General features: G+C 30.1%; 1 protein-coding gene across 2 annotated transcripts in view; it reads left to right on the top strand.

Moving 5' to 3' along the window:
* The first annotated feature begins 405 nt into the window (after nt 1-405).
* LOC127708623 (beta-1,3-N-acetylglucosaminyltransferase radical fringe-like) overlaps nt 406-17,285 on the top strand; it is a 29,454-nt gene continuing 12,574 nt past the window's right edge. The window contains exons 1-8 of one of the 2 annotated variants that reach the window (XM_052213650.1): nt 406-947; nt 3,082-3,130; nt 4,525-4,567; nt 8,805-8,864; nt 12,108-12,255; nt 13,419-13,504; nt 14,381-14,451; nt 16,104-16,119. In XM_052213650.1, the coding sequence (XP_052069610.1) occupies nt 462-947; nt 3,082-3,130; nt 4,525-4,567; nt 8,805-8,864; nt 12,108-12,255; nt 13,419-13,504; nt 14,381-14,451; nt 16,104-16,114 (954 nt within the window). In that variant the 5' untranslated portion in view covers nt 406-461 and the 3' untranslated portion in view covers nt 16,115-16,119. The remainder of the gene's footprint in view (nt 948-3,081; nt 3,131-4,524; nt 4,568-8,804; nt 8,865-12,107; nt 12,256-13,418; nt 13,505-14,380; nt 14,452-16,103; nt 16,120-17,285) is intronic. The other variant, XM_052213649.1, reaches the window with a different exon arrangement.

Below are 17,285 nucleotides of genomic sequence, written 5' to 3'. Positions count from 1 at the left end.
TGAAAGGGGCGAACGTGAATGAGAGCGAACGTGTTTTTTGGGCGAACGGACCCGGATTCATAAGGATTGAAGTTTCATTTCAGGTCAGCCGCACGGTTTCTGGGTAAACAAGTTTTCATTTATTATAATAGAATATAATTCGAATAGGAAAGGAATCAATTGAAAAATAAAAAGTTATTTAAGTACCAATAAATCAGATGTTCAAATCTATTCATTGCTCATGTTTTTATGTTTTTTTACAAGTTTACGTTCAGTGAACACCTCTTTTCAACAGTTCCATTTTAACTTCTTTCCTTTTCTCATCTCTCTGACCTTGACACTTTTGCCTTACTGGTTTCTAAAATATTTTTACCTTTTTACATATGGCTCATACGTTGACCTACTTTTTCATAGATCCAGGTAAATCAAAGTTTACAACCGTGGGAAAGTTTATTGAGCATGCGATTGTACTGGTTGCTTGCATGAATTGTAATGTGTCGGAATGCAGAAAAACACAAGTCAAAATCTGTGGACAAGTGATGCGAATTTCTTTGCGAAGAATTTGCAAATTATTTCTTGTGATTGTCACATTTATACTTACACTTATAATAATTTCTGTCACAAATACAGAGCGAATACAAACAAAGCAAATTGTGTTTACAAAGTTTGTTAAGAGAAGTTATGGAAGACAGTTATCGCTGCAGAAGGAACAACAGGTGGTTGACCATATAAAATTTCAACGAAAAACAAATGGAGTTCATTCTGCTGCAAATGATGCAAACTTGAGAAGAGATGAAATTGTAAACAAAAATGGTGAAATAAAACAGAACAGGATTCAGAATGTTAAAAATGTGATGAGAAAAACAGTTCAATCTGACATATTTATTTCTGTTAAAACCACTAAATCAAACAGAAATTCAAGACTTAATTTGCTGATGGAAACATGGATTCCGTTAGCTAAGGATGAGGTGTGTATTTTTGATTTTATGATTTAATGACCATGATGACTGAAGATATTGATTTGCCATGTTCCATTTTGTAGGATTATCAAGTATTTTTGGCACGGATCTGGACATTTTTTTAAGTGATTGCTATCAATTTAAGATGACTTGAAAATTTGTGTCATTTTTTTATAGACTGTCAAATTAAATCTAAAGTCACATCCAGATATTTTTGCACACATTTAAATTTTGGTCTATTTTAGAATTAAGGGATCTCCTGTAGTTGGTGATCACAATACTGGTATACCAGTATTGTCCACAATACTGGTATAAAAATTTTGTACCAGTATTGTAACTTTAAAAAAAAACCAGCAATACTGGTACATAACTGATATACCAGTATTGTAGTTGTATTGTTCACTATACCTTAAGGTGTATAATGAAAAATGAATTTTAAGCAAAATTAGATATTGAAGATCAAAGGGAGATTAAATGAATTCAAAAAGATTATAGAGGATAATTGTGAAATCAATTAACAACCAGTTAAAAATAATTACTATACTTGTACAAAAATACAAAAGATTTGCAAAGAGAGAGCTGGAAGAAAACATAGAAGAAAGTAGAGTTTGTTAAAATGCTGAGACAGTACGGTTCCCTTAAGAAAAAAACATCAGAAGATATAAAACTTTCTTTGATTACAATCACAGTGTACCATCAATGGCATCATCAGTTAAACATACAATCATTCCATATAAAATTGTCATGTCATATATATGTTAATATCATTATGCATATATATGTGGCACCTTTAATAAAAGATTAATTACCTATATGTATTGTTTATTTTAAAAAAAAACACAATACTGGTACAATACTGGAATACAATACTGGTACAAAATTTTTATACCAGTATTGTGCACAATACTAGTATACCAGTATTGCGATCACCAACTACAGGAGATCTGAATTAAGAAAGTTTGGGTCTTTTTTTTCAAACTATCAAATTAACAAGTTAGAAGTCACAGCATTAAGGAACTTGTATTGATAGTTTCACAGCATTTACTTCATGAAATTTCTTGTTGTTTTTCTAAAATATTAAGAATGATTTAAATATGGAATGCAAGACTTTAAAATTGAAATAATTTAATGTCTTTAAACTGTAAATTTGAAAGGAATCAACCTTGCTTCTATCAATTTTGAGAAATGAAATAAGTTTCAAGTGATTCCAGATTTATCTACAGGGTTTTTGTACATGTTCTGTCTAATAAAGGGCAGGAGGTCATTTTTTTCAAGTACATTTATATGTATGTCTCAACAAATTTGTACAGTTCAGTCATACATGTATATTGTATTTTCCATGATTTTCCTTCAAGTTTAACTCATGAAAAAGTCTGAAACTATTGTCTTGTTGACAACGGTATGCACATTTAGATGATTTGAATTAAACCATTGTACAAAATGTACATTGTAGATTTTAAGCAATTTTAATTTTTGGCACTGATCTTGTTAATTCATTAGGAATGTTTCAAAAATTGTGAAAAGTTGAAAACCTGATATTTTGACTACATAAAAAAAATCCTTACCTTGAGCGTGTTGAGTATGACTTTGAGGGAAGAAACTCTAAACACACACATTTTTCTTTTGGCCTTATATATCATGTACTTACACATGTAGTGTTACTTATTGCTCCTGTCAGAAATGTCAATTATTTAAAATTGAATTAATAAGAACAGTCAGTGGTATCAAATAATAATCTTTATCATTAAGTCTATTAAGCCAAGGAGTTATTTTTAAAGGAAAATTATTAAATTTGTTAGCTTTAAATTACATTATAAATTCAGAAATTAATGCATGTATTTATTATGATTATTGCGATTTTTGAAGACAGAACAAAAATGCGATATTAGTTATTGCGATTTCGGGAAAATCTACATACATTACAGATCTATATGTATCAGATATCAGAATCCAAGGTTTTATTATTGCGATACTCAACCAGTTGCATTATTCGCAATAATAAAAACCTTGCAACGATTTCTGAATTTACAGTAATTAATATGCTGGATGCAATGCAAAAACACATCCAGCTTTTATGATATGAAAAAAAATGTAATGTTTCATTCTTGTACATGTACATACATCTGTGAATTCTCTTTTTTAGACCTATATATTTACAGACAATGATTCACACATTCCAGAAAATTTTCATGGTAAGTTTTACTTTGTACAGGTTATAACATACATGTAGTTTGAGTTTAAAAATTACAATTATAATATTATTTTATGTATTTATTTACAAATTACTTTGTGATATATACATCTATGAGGTAAGTAAATGAGACATGCTGACAGACTGTAGCGTAATCATAAGCAAAAGGCTTTTTCCCCCCCTTAATTTATAAATACTTAAAAGTTTGGGGTTTATCAACTTCAAAGACTTTAAATCAAAACACTAATTGAAAGAAATCTTAGATTTTGCTTACGGTTTCACTTTTTTGAGAGATTACAAGCTGTAAATGTCTGATGTGTCAACACGTTAAAGGTTTGATGATGTAAGGAGTTCAATTTCAATACATTTCTCTAGTCAGACATGTACAAGAATGCTGTCTCATCACTTTCATGACTGTAATAGAACATATAAACTTTCTTTAAGTTCATCTTTTGCCTAAGGGGAGATAACCTCTTGTCTGATCATTTTCTTCTTCATGATTTGAACTGGATTAATGCCAGCTTCCCTTTATGGTTGATTGATTTAAGCAACATGTACATATATACCTACATGTTCAAGACTCATTGTGGTAAATCAACAATGTGATCAATAAATCATTAATATTTCACTATTTTTGTCCCTCTTTTATAATTTAGGGAAGTTCCACTTTTATTAGGGTACATTGTACAACAACCTATACATGTATTTAATTTCATGCTGAGGATACAGGTACATTGTACATCCATTGGGTGTTATGTTTCATGAAAATTAGCATTCAGATACCCCTTGTTGTCAATAATATTTAACTTAACAGTTCTTAGATTGTTTATAGTCCTGATAGTACAACACCATTGGGTATTTTTTGACAGAGGTATCAGTCAAATATAACACCTGATGACTAAAACTGTATAAAACAATTAGTGGGAACACTGATATGTCTGTTATTTTTAAAATTCGTACAAATACATAAGAGATACTTAAAATGGATTAATTTATCTTTTTTTCTTTTATATGTAATCATGGTAATTCCTATTCATATCTACTAATGATATGGGATATCCATATTGATTAGATACTGTACTGTGAATTCATTTATTTTCATGGTTACTTATTTTTGTAGATTTAGGAAAAATTGCAATTACCTGGATATTTGATTATCATGCTTTTTGTCTAAGTCTGCATACAAGCCTATAGAAAATTGGTACTTTGCTTAACATTTAAATTTGTGGTGCACCTTGGCCTTTGCCCATGAAATCCACCGTAATTGGTATCCCATGAATTATACTGAATCCATAGTATACATTGATGGGATCTCAGTCCTTTGACAACTTGAATTTAGAATTTATTTAAAAAAATGAATTATTTGAATAATCTTTCTGTTTTCTTTTTTTTAAGCTGATCATTTTATCAACACTTTTTGTGCAGATTCACATTACAGGTAAGTACTCAAATTTAAATGTTAAATGTGATCAGAAAAAATGTCAACTACATGTATATTGTATCTACATTCTTTATGAAATTTGAGAATACAATTTTATTGCATCATCATTACAGAGCGAGAATTTTTTCGAAATGAAGTAAAGTATGTCAGTGTAGCGTAAATTATAGATTCTAATATTAAATATTTTTTGTGTGAGCAGTCTAGCATTTCAATTTTCTAGGAGGTTTAGATTTGTATATTTCTTGAACTTAAGCCTTACATCCTCACTCATTTCTTACTTGGACAATATTTAATATTGCATTAATTACAGTTGTCAAGTTTGATATATTGGCCACAACAAAAGTCTATAAAGTCTGTAAATTTAAATCTGAATTTTGAAATTGTTCCAGGATTTAGGGTAAAAATCTGAGGAATCTGCATAGCTTCACTTTTATCTTAATTACTCAGTGTTAAACATTATATATCATGAATATGGTGTTATGTGATATGACATGTATGATTGATCATTTCATAGTTCAAGGTGTGATAAAAGAATAAGATGTACTTCCTACATATATTTCATAAATTTTTTAAAATGTGTACTAATCAAAATGATCAACTGAACGTATTTTATTGATTTTATTGCATATACTTCCACAACATACAGCTTCTTTTGCAACTACGAAATTGTTGAAAAGAAGAGATTGATTAATATAAGTCTGGATATTTCCAAACATGCCAACAACGTAATTACATGAAAGATGTTTTTTCAGTGATTGAAAATATATGTAAACATTATCCAAAGTCGTATTGATGTACCATTATATAAAATTAACCATTTTTAGCTTACCTGCTTTGGGCCAGTGTCAGCTTATGCTACCACTTGGGGTCTGTCGTCTGTCTTCCATTAAGTTTTACCAAAATCTACTCCTGTGAAATTACTGGGCCAAATAAAATCAAACTTTGCCACAGTCATTCTTGGGGGATCTAGTTTAAAATATTTGTCTAATGATCGAGCCTACCAACCAACATGGCTGCCAAGACTAAAAATAGAACTAAGGGGGTAAAATGCCTGGATTGTCTTTTACCTTATAAATCATTATCCCATATTGATAGAGAAAATCTGACAGGGGTGAAATGTTCAGATTGATGAGATTCAATATAATCTCTTTAGACCAAAACTGTCAGTGGACTCCTTATATGAGTTATTGCATTAGATTCAGTTTTTTACCTTTTTTTTGTGTTTTGCCTATTATCTAGAAAACTATAATAAATAGAGAGAAAGTTTATGTGCAAAAATGATCAGTAAGACAAGATCTAAAAAAAAACATAGCTGAAATTTTCAGTTGACTAGGAGACTCCTCAAACATTGTGTAAAAGAAGTTATTGGATTGGCTAAAATTGTCAGTAGACTTCTTGCAGGAATTATTGCCTTTCAATGAAGATTTTTACCAATTTTTTGCAGTTTTATCTTTTTTCTTGAAGACTATAGAAACTCTAAATATCAAAAATGATCAGCGAGACAAGTTCTACTAATAAGTCAACAAAGTAGAAATCTTACCCAATTTTTTTTTCATTTTTGGCAAAAAGTATTGTAGCAAAGGAAAAACTGAACAGCAAAAATGATCAGCAAGACAAGATCTACAAATAAGTCACATAAAGCTGATATTGTTAGCTTATTCCTCATAGGAGTTATTGCCCTTACATGATGATGATTTTTTTCCCTTATGTCTCATTTTTTTGTCAGAATTTTAGCCATGAATTATATTTTTCTTGATTTTAGTCTATGATGTTTGAAAGTGACCATTTTTGCTAAGACAACTTTATTTTTCTGTTGTCCTCAAAAAAGGCTTAAAACATCATCTATAACATCTGCATGCTGTTATTTATAAGGTAAAAAGAAATGATATAAAAAAACAGTTAGCATTTGTAGGATGGACACATGTACAATTGTTTTAAGATCAGTCACACCATTTTGTCTTTGATTTACATCTTAATCGTGTATAATTTGTTTTAGGTATGATTAAATTTTAAGTTTTACCTTTGAGCTATCATGATTTGGATATAATTGAAATAAAATGACTAATTCAAAAAGATTTATAAAGAGATTGAATAATAAGTACAAGCTTCAAGCTGAAAAAAATGAATTATGAATTAGTGTTATAAAATCTGCTTGCATTTGCATTTTACTTATGTGTCATTGAATCCCAGCTATAGTCATTCATATTCCTGTAAAACTGTGACCAGCTTATAAATACAGTACACACGAAGTTGATTCAGTAAAATTCACCCCTTGTGGTTTAGAGTAAATCACATTGAAACATGGGTACTGGTGGTTGGAGATGACAACACTCTAATATATTACCCAGATTAACTTCTTAATGTGCAGTGAATTATTTTTGAGTGAATCACCAAAGTCATTACCAGCTTTCCCGGTGAAAACAGACCATCAAGAGTAACATAGGAATCACCCTGTCCATCCATCCATCTGTCTGTCTGTCTGTCTGTCAATGTGTTTTGTAAGCCCAGACTGGTGAATTGCTGAAACTTTACCCAGTTGTAAACTTGTACCTATAGATGTGCTTAAAGGAATAAATAATCCAGGTCCCATATGTTTAAGGGGAGATATTAAAATTTTGGGGGATGGGATGTATTCTTCTAATGTGAGTTCAGTCACAGTTCTAGTAATCACAGTAATGATAAAATGTATTATTAATCACAGGTTTACATTTGGTTATCTTTTTATTCATGCCTTTAAGACATGCTAATACTAATAGGTGACAGTCTAAGTTAGTTTTCTCAAATTAAATTGTTTCATATTTTTAATTTCATATCAGAGCCTTTCATAGCCGACTTTACGATATGGGTTTTTCTCATTGTTGAAGGCTGTACAGTTGCCTATAATTGCATACATCCACTTTATTTTAACATTGGTGCATAGTCGTCTCATTGGCAATCATAACACATCCTTATTTTTATATTAAGAGCTGTTTTATAAATTACAGTATTACATTCTCTTGTGAGCTCACTCACTCGCAGTATTATTTTATAGTGGAAAAGGGGGGGTTAAAAGAAATGATTATAAGAGATTTGCACTAATAATACTCACACTTTTCTTATTTTGGCCTCCTGACACTTTGAAAAGTTATGTTCAGGTGACATTACCTATATCCACAATTTTGCCTATATTTCATGCATATGATGTAAAGTTGATTCCATCCATGCCTTACTTTCTGACATTATCATGTGATTACTTTCAGACATTATCATGTGATTACTTTCTGACATTATCATGTGATTATTTTCTGACATTATCATATGATTACTTTTTGATATTGTCATGTGATTACTTTCTGACATTACCATGTGATTACTTTCTGACATTATAATGTGACTGGTTTGTGTATAACAAGAAAGGAACCTGAGAAACATACTATCACTGAACTTTACCTATTGCCTGTAAGTAACTTATCATTTGTGGTTATCAAGTTACCTTCCTGGTAAAGAGGGTGTTCACAGAATAATGTAAAAATGTTTTCAGATGTTGTGCATTGTTAAATTTTACAGGAAGTACAATGTCATAAATATTAGGTTAAGCACAAAAACATATGAAAATAACAGTTTACTTCTCAGTTTATTGTGAAAAGAAAGTATAAATTTCTTCACTTGTAAATCAATTTAATACAATAACATTTTCAAATAATGGTAAAAACATTGATCTACAATGTACTTATGTCATACAAGGTTCACAGGAGTTGTTATAAAAACCATCTTATAAACATTATTGGTTATTGTAACTTAACTTTAACTACTTAATGTGTCAGCAGGTGCACACATAAAAGGCAGCCACATATACAATATATTGAATTAGGGTGGGAATGGGATACCGCACATGACGATTGGCATAAAAAAATTTAAACTACTGTTAACGATAAAAAAAAATTCTTGTTAATGCTATGGTATGTGGAAATTAGTTTGTAACAAATGATGAAAAAGATCATGCTCATTTGACTCTTACCATAATGAAAAGTGGCTCTGATGCTTGACACTGAAGGCTTTTCCTATTTTAATTAGATATAACAATAAGAAGATGTGGTATAATTGCCAATGAGACAACACTTCACCAGCATTCTTAAGAAATAGACCTTGCATCAAATTTCAATAAAACTCTGTGTAAATTACCTGGACATGATAAAAGCCCAATCTAATTTCATTCATTGCTCATACTCTATCCAATATGTTTTTTCTATTTCAGACAAGGATTGTGCTGTAAGATGGCTAGAGAATATGACATCTTCATGGAAAGTAAAAAGAGGTATAAGAAAAAAAGTAATAATTAGGACATGTAGTTAGTAAATTGTCAGTTACTTTCTAAATGAATATATAATAGCAATGATAAGCTGTTCTTTTCAGTACCATTCAAAGTATATTTGTTTCCTCTCCCACTTATCTAACCAGAATCATTCAGTTTCCAAGATTTTTTTTTAATTGAATGAACATTATTAAATGCCAATTTAAGGCGTATGTGAAGATAATAAAAAATGAATTACAAATTCTTACACTTAATTGCCATGTATGACATTATCACTCAGGAACTATGAATCGGTTTCCTTAAATTTGGTATCAAGCTTCATGTGAGCTTGTTTGACCCCAAGGTTGAGTGGGGAATTGAAATATAGTCACTTCAGTTTTCTTCGGACTGACAGTAAAAGCCTGGCCAAAGTTGGGTGTCTGTTTGGCTGTGCAAAATTGTTGTCCCTAACCAATGTACATGTACCTGCATTTTCCAGTGAGAGTTCAAATTTCCCTGACCTTATTCCTGGATGACCTCTATAACATGACCTACCTATTGTATTTATTGTTAATTTGTTCTCGTCCTGAACTTGCATGAAATATTTGCCTAATATCTTAAAAACTATAATAGATCAATAGAAACAATACTAAGGAAAAATGATCAACAAGACGATCTACAAATAAGGTAACATGACTTAAGTTGTTCATCCACTCCTTATTGAAGTTATTGCCCTTAAATGACAATTTTTACCATGAATGCCTATTATATTGAAAACTATGACAGATAGAAACTTTGAATAGCACAAATGATCAGCATGACAAGATCTACATATGAGCCATACTTGTGGAAATCTTCAATTGACTCATTTTGGAATTATTGCCCTTTAATGATAATTTTTTACATTTTTTTTTTGCATTTTTTGCCTATTATCTTGGAAACTACAATAGATAAATAGAAACTTTAAAAATGAAAAAAAATATCAGCAGGATAAGATCTACAAATTTGTAAACATTACTGAAATTGTCAGTTAACTCTTAATAGAGTTGTTCCCTTTTAATGCTGATTTTACTAAAGTGGCCATTGTTGAAGATGCAGGTGAACAACACAGGCTCTTTAGAGCTACTAGTTATATTCATGTTTACAAAATACTTATAGCTCACAATTCAAATTGTTAAAAATCTGCTTAATAATACATAAAAATGAAAACAGGAATAACCAAAATACACCAAAACCCAACTCCTCTGAAAAAATAGAAGAAATAAGTGACACATTGTGTAACTTTTATGTACAACATGTAACACATTATGTAGAATTTATCTAGAACATGTAACACATTGTGTAACTTTTATCCTCAACACTAGACACTTTGTGTAAATTTTATATTTAACACATTGTGTAAAAAAGTATAACAAAAGAACTGAATTCCAATGCAAATTCTTTGCTTATCTCCATCTCTCATTAATTAATGTTAAGGAGGCAAATGGTTTCAACTAAACTAAAACTAATTGCACAATTTTTTTTTTATACAAAATCATTTCAGGTAAATGTCTAGTGGTTGGAAGAGGTAATTTTTTTGACAGGGCCAACTGATAGCTACATTTAAACAAATTGTTTTTTAATGGACATATTTTCCCCTTATCTCATTTTTATACGCCCGTTTACGGGACGTATTATGGTATACCTCCGTCCGTCTGTCCATCCGTCTGTCAGTCCGTCCGTCTGTCCGTCCGTCTGTCGTCAACAGGTCGGACATTAACTCAAAAACTCTATAACTAATTTGCATAAAACTTTGGTGAATTGTTTATATCTATTGACGTGAGCTCCCTTTCGATTTTTATAAATTTTAGATTTTACGTTTCCGAGTTATGGGGTTTTATTCATTAAAAAAGGGGGATTTTCCAGTTTTCGGTTAATAACTCAAGAATGCTTTCACCAACTTGCAAGAAATTGTGGTGAATTGTTTATATCTATTGACATGAGCTCCCTTTCTATTTTTATAAATTTTAGATTTTACGTTTGCGAGTTATGGGGTTTTATTCATTAAGAAAAGGGGGATTTCCAGTTTTCGGACAATAACTCAGAATGCTTTCACCAACTTGCAAGAAATTGTGGTGAATTGTTTATATCTATTGACATGAGCTCCATTTCGATTTTTATAAATTTTAGATTTTACGTTTCCGAGTTATGGGGTTTTATTCATTAAAAAAAGGGGGATTTTCCAGTTTTCAGACAATAACTCAAGAATGCTTTCACCAACTTGCAAGAAATTGTGGTGAATTGTTTATATCTATTGACATGAGCTCCATTTCGATTTTTATATATTTTAGATTTTGCGTTTCCGAGTTATGGGGTTTTATTCATAAAAAAAGGGGGATTTTCCAGTTTTCAGACAAAAAATCAAAAATGCTTTCAGCAGTTCTTATGAAACTTTGGTGAATTGTTTATATCTATTGATGTAAGCTCCGTTTAGAATTTTATAAATTTTTCATTTATCATTTCTGAGTTTTGGGGTTTTATTCATTAAAAAAGGGGGGATTTTCCAGTTTTCGGACAATAACTTCAGCAGTTCTTATGAGACTTTGGTGAATTGTTTATATCTATTGATGTAAGCTCCCTTTACATTTTCATAAATTTCTGATATGACATTGAGAATTAATTGAACTTTATTTGTTTATAGTCTGACAGCAGATTTACTAAGTATTGCGCAACAGCACAGGGTATTGCACAACAGCAAGAAATCTTTAATTGAATATAAATTCAATTCATATAACCAATTTCAAGTTCTTTGACTACATTTATTCAGAAACCTATAATATGTCAAATATTTAATTACAATCCAAATTCAAACCTGTATCAAGCTTGAATATTGTGTCCATTTTTGCCCCAACTGTTCAGGGTTGGACCTCTGCGGGCGTATCCAGCTGCGCTCAGCGAAGCAGTTTATTTCATATTGGCTTGATTGATTGATTTTTGGTTGCTTTTAATGTCCAGTGGGAAATATTTGATGCATGTTCGAGAAGATTTTCATACTGGAAGAAATGTATGTAATTGTTTATTTTCAGCAACATTCAAATTAGCAGAGTGCTTTTAACAAATCTTTGTAGATTATTTTTTTTCTACATGATATACAAAGTAAATGTTAATATGATAACTTTTTTTAGGTACACATTGTAACTATTATCTACAATACATAACACATTGTGTAACTTTTATCTACAACAAAATATGTACACTTATTTAAGTCTATGTACATATATTTTGCAGGTGGTTTTGTCATGTAGATGATGATAACTATGTGAATGTACCAGCTTTAGTAGGGTTTCTGCAGCAGTATAACCACAGCCATAACTGGTATTTAGGCAGACCAAGTATAAGTCATCCAATGGAAGTTTTAGACAGAGCTAACCCAGGAGTAATTATTTTGCCACCATTATATTCTTTTGAATTGCTTAGATAAAAAATTGCACTTTGAACTTGTCTTGACCCAGGATTGAACAAGGTTGAAGAGTAAAAACAAGGATGATATTGAAAATCACGCACGTTTTTAGGCAGGAATCTAGCCTTTTGTTTGAATGTTGACTTGGGTCACTTTTCTCAACTTGTTTATGAAAGTTTCTATGAATATAGTTCTTTGATCTTCTGCTTCCTGTTGACACGGTTGAGTTAACTTCTAATAACTTTTAACCGGAGAAAATATTTTAATCAAAACTTGATATAAGTTTATTGTAATAATCTATCAAAATATTTACCATGTATACAGGAAACACATTTGTTAATCTCACATTATCACCTTTTGTTAAAGATTCACAATGATAAAATTTAATTTTAATAGCTGATGATTTACAATAGATACCTAGGAAATTCCAGCCTCTACACCATATGGGGCTTTGATTAACGTTGTCATGAATTTTTTACAATGTTACTAATGACATTAAGTTTAACATTAGTGTGTGTCATTACCCTTAGTAAAGGTCATATCTTCTAAGTGAAGGTCACAACTATTAGATGTATAAAAATTGTTTTTGGGCTTATGTCTTACTACCACATGATGAGATTTGGATCATACTATACAATGTTTGTTCATGACAAAAAGATATGTAATATCCTTGACTGACCTGAACAGATGTGGTGAAATTGTATTTTATTTTTATGTTTTTACTTCCTGTTTGGTAATGGGTCACATCATTGCTGCCGAGGTCCAAATCAAATTATATGATCAAAGTAAATGGTAAAATCTGGAAGATTAAGGATGTACCAAGGAAATCTGATAACAATCAGTTTCAGTTTAACACATTTCTTAGACTTGTATCTTGTGTAATCTTCAACATTTCCAAAGTTCAACTGAATTTTTTTTCATTTATATAGGAAGTTTTATTAAAATGGATATTAATAATTAAATCCCTGAAATAAAAAAAAAATCAGTATTTTGGTTATTAAATTGTGAAAGACATATTCATATGAGCCTATCTACTTTAAGGAATCAAACATAAAAAACAGACCTATGTGGAAGATAATCATCATGTATTGTCTATATGTCCTGTAGGGTAGATTATTTATATAACTTTTATATTACAGCAAAAGTTGGCATTTTGGTTTGCAACTGGAGGTGCTGGTTTCTGTATTAGCAGAGGTCTAGCTGATAAAATGGTACCACATGCTGGGTAAGATATATATGCCAATAGATGTAATTTGTAGGCCCCATTTTTCAGGTCAATCAAAACATGACACAAGAATTTTTCATGAATCCTAGCCTTTAATAATTAGTAAGAATTGTATGTAGGGTGAAAGAGGTTTGAAAATCATTGTGACAGTAACCAAAATCGATATTTATTAAAAAACAGACTAAAATACAGTTGTGATTATACCCTTGCTTCAAAGGAAGGGGATACACAGATTTACCTCTAAATGATACATATATGTCACTTGTCTGAACAACTGCAAGCCATAGCTTTCATATATATAGCAGCAAGCTTCATATGGTTATATGTCATACATCGTGCCACATATTGGTTCCATCTATGTTCTATTTCCTGTTTTCCTAAAACTAAAATTTTTAAAGTGCCATGTACATATGTGAAGGTTTTTACATTTTTCCCAACAGAAATTTGAAGTATCTTAATATTTCACACCAAGCTTCATCTGTTTATATGCCAAATAGTGTGACACACTTTCAGTTCCTTTGATATTCTATTTCCTGTTTCCTGAAAACTTTTAAAAATTCACGCACATTTATGATAAAATTTTGGTTACACTTTATCAACAACATTGAGCATTGATATAAATATCTAGCAATAGTTCACATTTAATCTGTTTTAACTATTCCCTAAATGTTTTGTGCAGAAAAATCCTTATAAAAATTGTTTTTGAATCATGAAAATAAGATTTGTAAGTTCTCTGTGATTGTATAATTTTCTGTTGTGGCCTATTTGATATTTAAACATTCTATTTTAACTTAAATTGTGTAAAATTTGACTAATTTGTCAACATAGAAATGATATTCGCTCTTAGTATGTTTAGTTTTAACTTTGTATCTTCAGGGGAGGAAGGATAATGACTACTGGAGACATCATAAGGTTACCAGACGACTGTACAATAGGATACATCATAAGTAGGTGTCAAGAAAATCAATAATTCTCATTTTTGTACATTTTATGACTATCATAAACAAAAATTGCTGGCAACAGATATAATTTCCTAAAAAAAGTTTTGTCACTGGACGTTAAGCATTCAAAAATCAATCGATCAATAAAACAAAAGGATGTGGGCATGTGAAGTCTTTACATCAGTCATCAATTGAATCTCCCCTTTCAATAATTTATGTCTCCCAGGCTTTACATGACAATATGCAAGCATATTCAAAATGTTCTGCAGATGGCAGAGTGGTAATTTCTTCATGAAAATTTTCAATTTAGGATGAATATTATTTGTAAACCATGTTAACCATGTTGGACGTAAAATGCTGCATATTGCAATCTAGAATAGCTTTTGAGCTTGTTTGCAAATTATCATTGTGTATATGACAACCAATCAATTTAAATTGATAATACATGTAATATAATTAGTCTTAAAGTAATACCTAGATGAAATTGAAATACACTTGCTACCGTCAGAAAATATCCTATCATAAAAGTTGAAGGAATAATTGAAAACAAAATGTCAAATTTTTAGCACATAGACAATTTTATGGGAAAATTGAGAATTAATGTCAATTTTATGGGAAAATTGAAAATTAATGTAAGTTAATGCAACTTGTATGTCTCCAATTTTCTTACTTTTAAGGTAAACATATCACCAGGTTACAAAAAAGAAATAATATGCAAATAAGTAATCCAGTGAACAAGGAAATAAAATCAAGAAATTAGTTATTTCTTAAGGATATTTTGATACACAGGAGTACTGTGGATTCATAATTATTCGTGGGATAATATTTTTCAGAAAATTCATGGGTATTGGTGAACCATGAATTTAAATGTTCAACCAAGAACAACTTTCCATAGGCTTGTATTCAGACTTTGGCAAAACAATTAAATCAAATGTACACTATAGTACAAGTTTCCTCAATCCATGAAAATAGATAAATCCACAAGACAACTAGTAATGTGTTGCATACATTTCACATTTCTATTACTCAAATGGAAAATAGCAGCAGCTTGTTTAAATCCAAATTTTAAAACAAGAATTTCGGCATGTTTGATTATGAAGGAGCATTGAGTTCTCATCTTCAAAAAAGCAAAGAAAATGAAAAAAAAAATAATTTTCAAACATGAAAAAGGTCTATACTTTTTAGATATAAATCAAAATTTATGTGTTTTTTTTTTTTATTTTTAAAGTTTATCATGCTTGAGCTTAAAGAAATCAGGTATTTTGTTCTTTCAATAAAATTAAAGGCCTTGACAGTTTTTTGACAATGCAAAAATATTTTCGTTATTTCAGCTTTTATTGTACATTTGCCTCTTGACAACTTGAAATTACTCAAAAGCTTTCTGTATATATACAGAACAAGTGTTTTCTTTTTTGAGATATCAATTATATAAGAAAAAGAAAAAGTTATGGTGATTTAATTCTCAACACACCACATCGACACAGGAATAATGAAACTTTCAAACACAAATTCATAAGAAATTCTTCAACTGAACCTTACAAAATTGGTTTGTAAACCTTGTAGAATCTTCGTTAATCTGTTGGTTGCCTCTCTAATTTAGATATTTATACATTGTCTAAATATGATTTTAAATAAAAATGAACTATTGAATTTATTAGAACAGGCATAGGAATAGTAAGTCTGCTGACAGTGAAGTTGTTTGCTGTTGTTTATCATGTGTTTTATGTCTGTAAATTTAATGTTTGCTTTATTTTCAGTTTACTGCATGATGTTTATTTGTTGTTTATTTTTTAATACTTTCAACAGAAATCTTGTTTATAATTCTGCAGTGTCTTATAAATGACTATTTTAGTTACTGTGGATTATCATTATTCGTGGTATACCAGTTTTTGTGGATTTGTGGATACAGGTTAACCTAAAATTAACTGTTTAAAGATATAAACATTTTCTATAGGCTTCTATGCAGACTTTGGCAAGACCATGAAATCAATATCAACAAAAATGCAAGTTTTCCCCAATCCATGAAAATTGGTACCCACGAAAATAAATGTATCCATAGTACCTGAGTGATTTGCTTTAATATTCTTTTTTATCATTTACATATACCGGTAATTCATCATTCTATAATAAACTTCATTAAACAGATTAGGAAAGTCATTAAAAATGAAAACTACTGCATATTTTAATGATTTAATGAACTTGTTTAATAAGATATATTTTATGTGTAACAGGAGATTTTAATACCAGAATAGGATCCCAGTCAAATGCTAGATGTGTAAATAAGTGGTATATGATAAATACTATAGAACATTATCCTTTTCTTACTCTACAACCTGTTTTGAAAGGATTTTTTCGTCTTCCATCTTAAGTGGGACGGCTTTACTTTTATTTTGTTTGGATGGATATTTTTTTACAAAACTACAACTAAACTATATGAGGGTTTTCTTAAACTTACTTGTTTGTTGTCACTCTTTCAATAGTCAGTAAACAAAAAGAAATACTAATGAGCTAACAAACAATGTATATACATACATGATTGTTTTTTGTACACACTCTTATAGAAATGCTGAAATCCATGATACGGTTGGTGGTAGAATAATTTGAATAGGGTAGATTCTAATACTCATTCGTCTCTAAGATTTTGACCTCCTTCTTAATCCATTTACACAACTTGTCCAGTTTCCAAAAGGAAATCCAAGAATTCTGTATATTTTAACACCATCAAAGTAATCTATTTATACTTTTTAAAGAATTTAACACTTATCTATTAATGTACACCACAAAATAAATATGTCAACAAATGTTGTGTCAATGGAGAAAATCTGTTGCTTCTTTTTGTT

Source organism: Mytilus californianus, unplaced genomic scaffold (assembly GCF_021869535.1).
Source record: "Mytilus californianus isolate M0D057914Y unplaced genomic scaffold, xbMytCali1.0.p SCAF_7, whole genome shotgun sequence".
NCBI lineage: Eukaryota > Metazoa > Mollusca > Bivalvia > Mytilida > Mytilidae > Mytilus > Mytilus californianus.
This window is presented reverse-complemented; position numbering and strand designations above follow the sequence as displayed.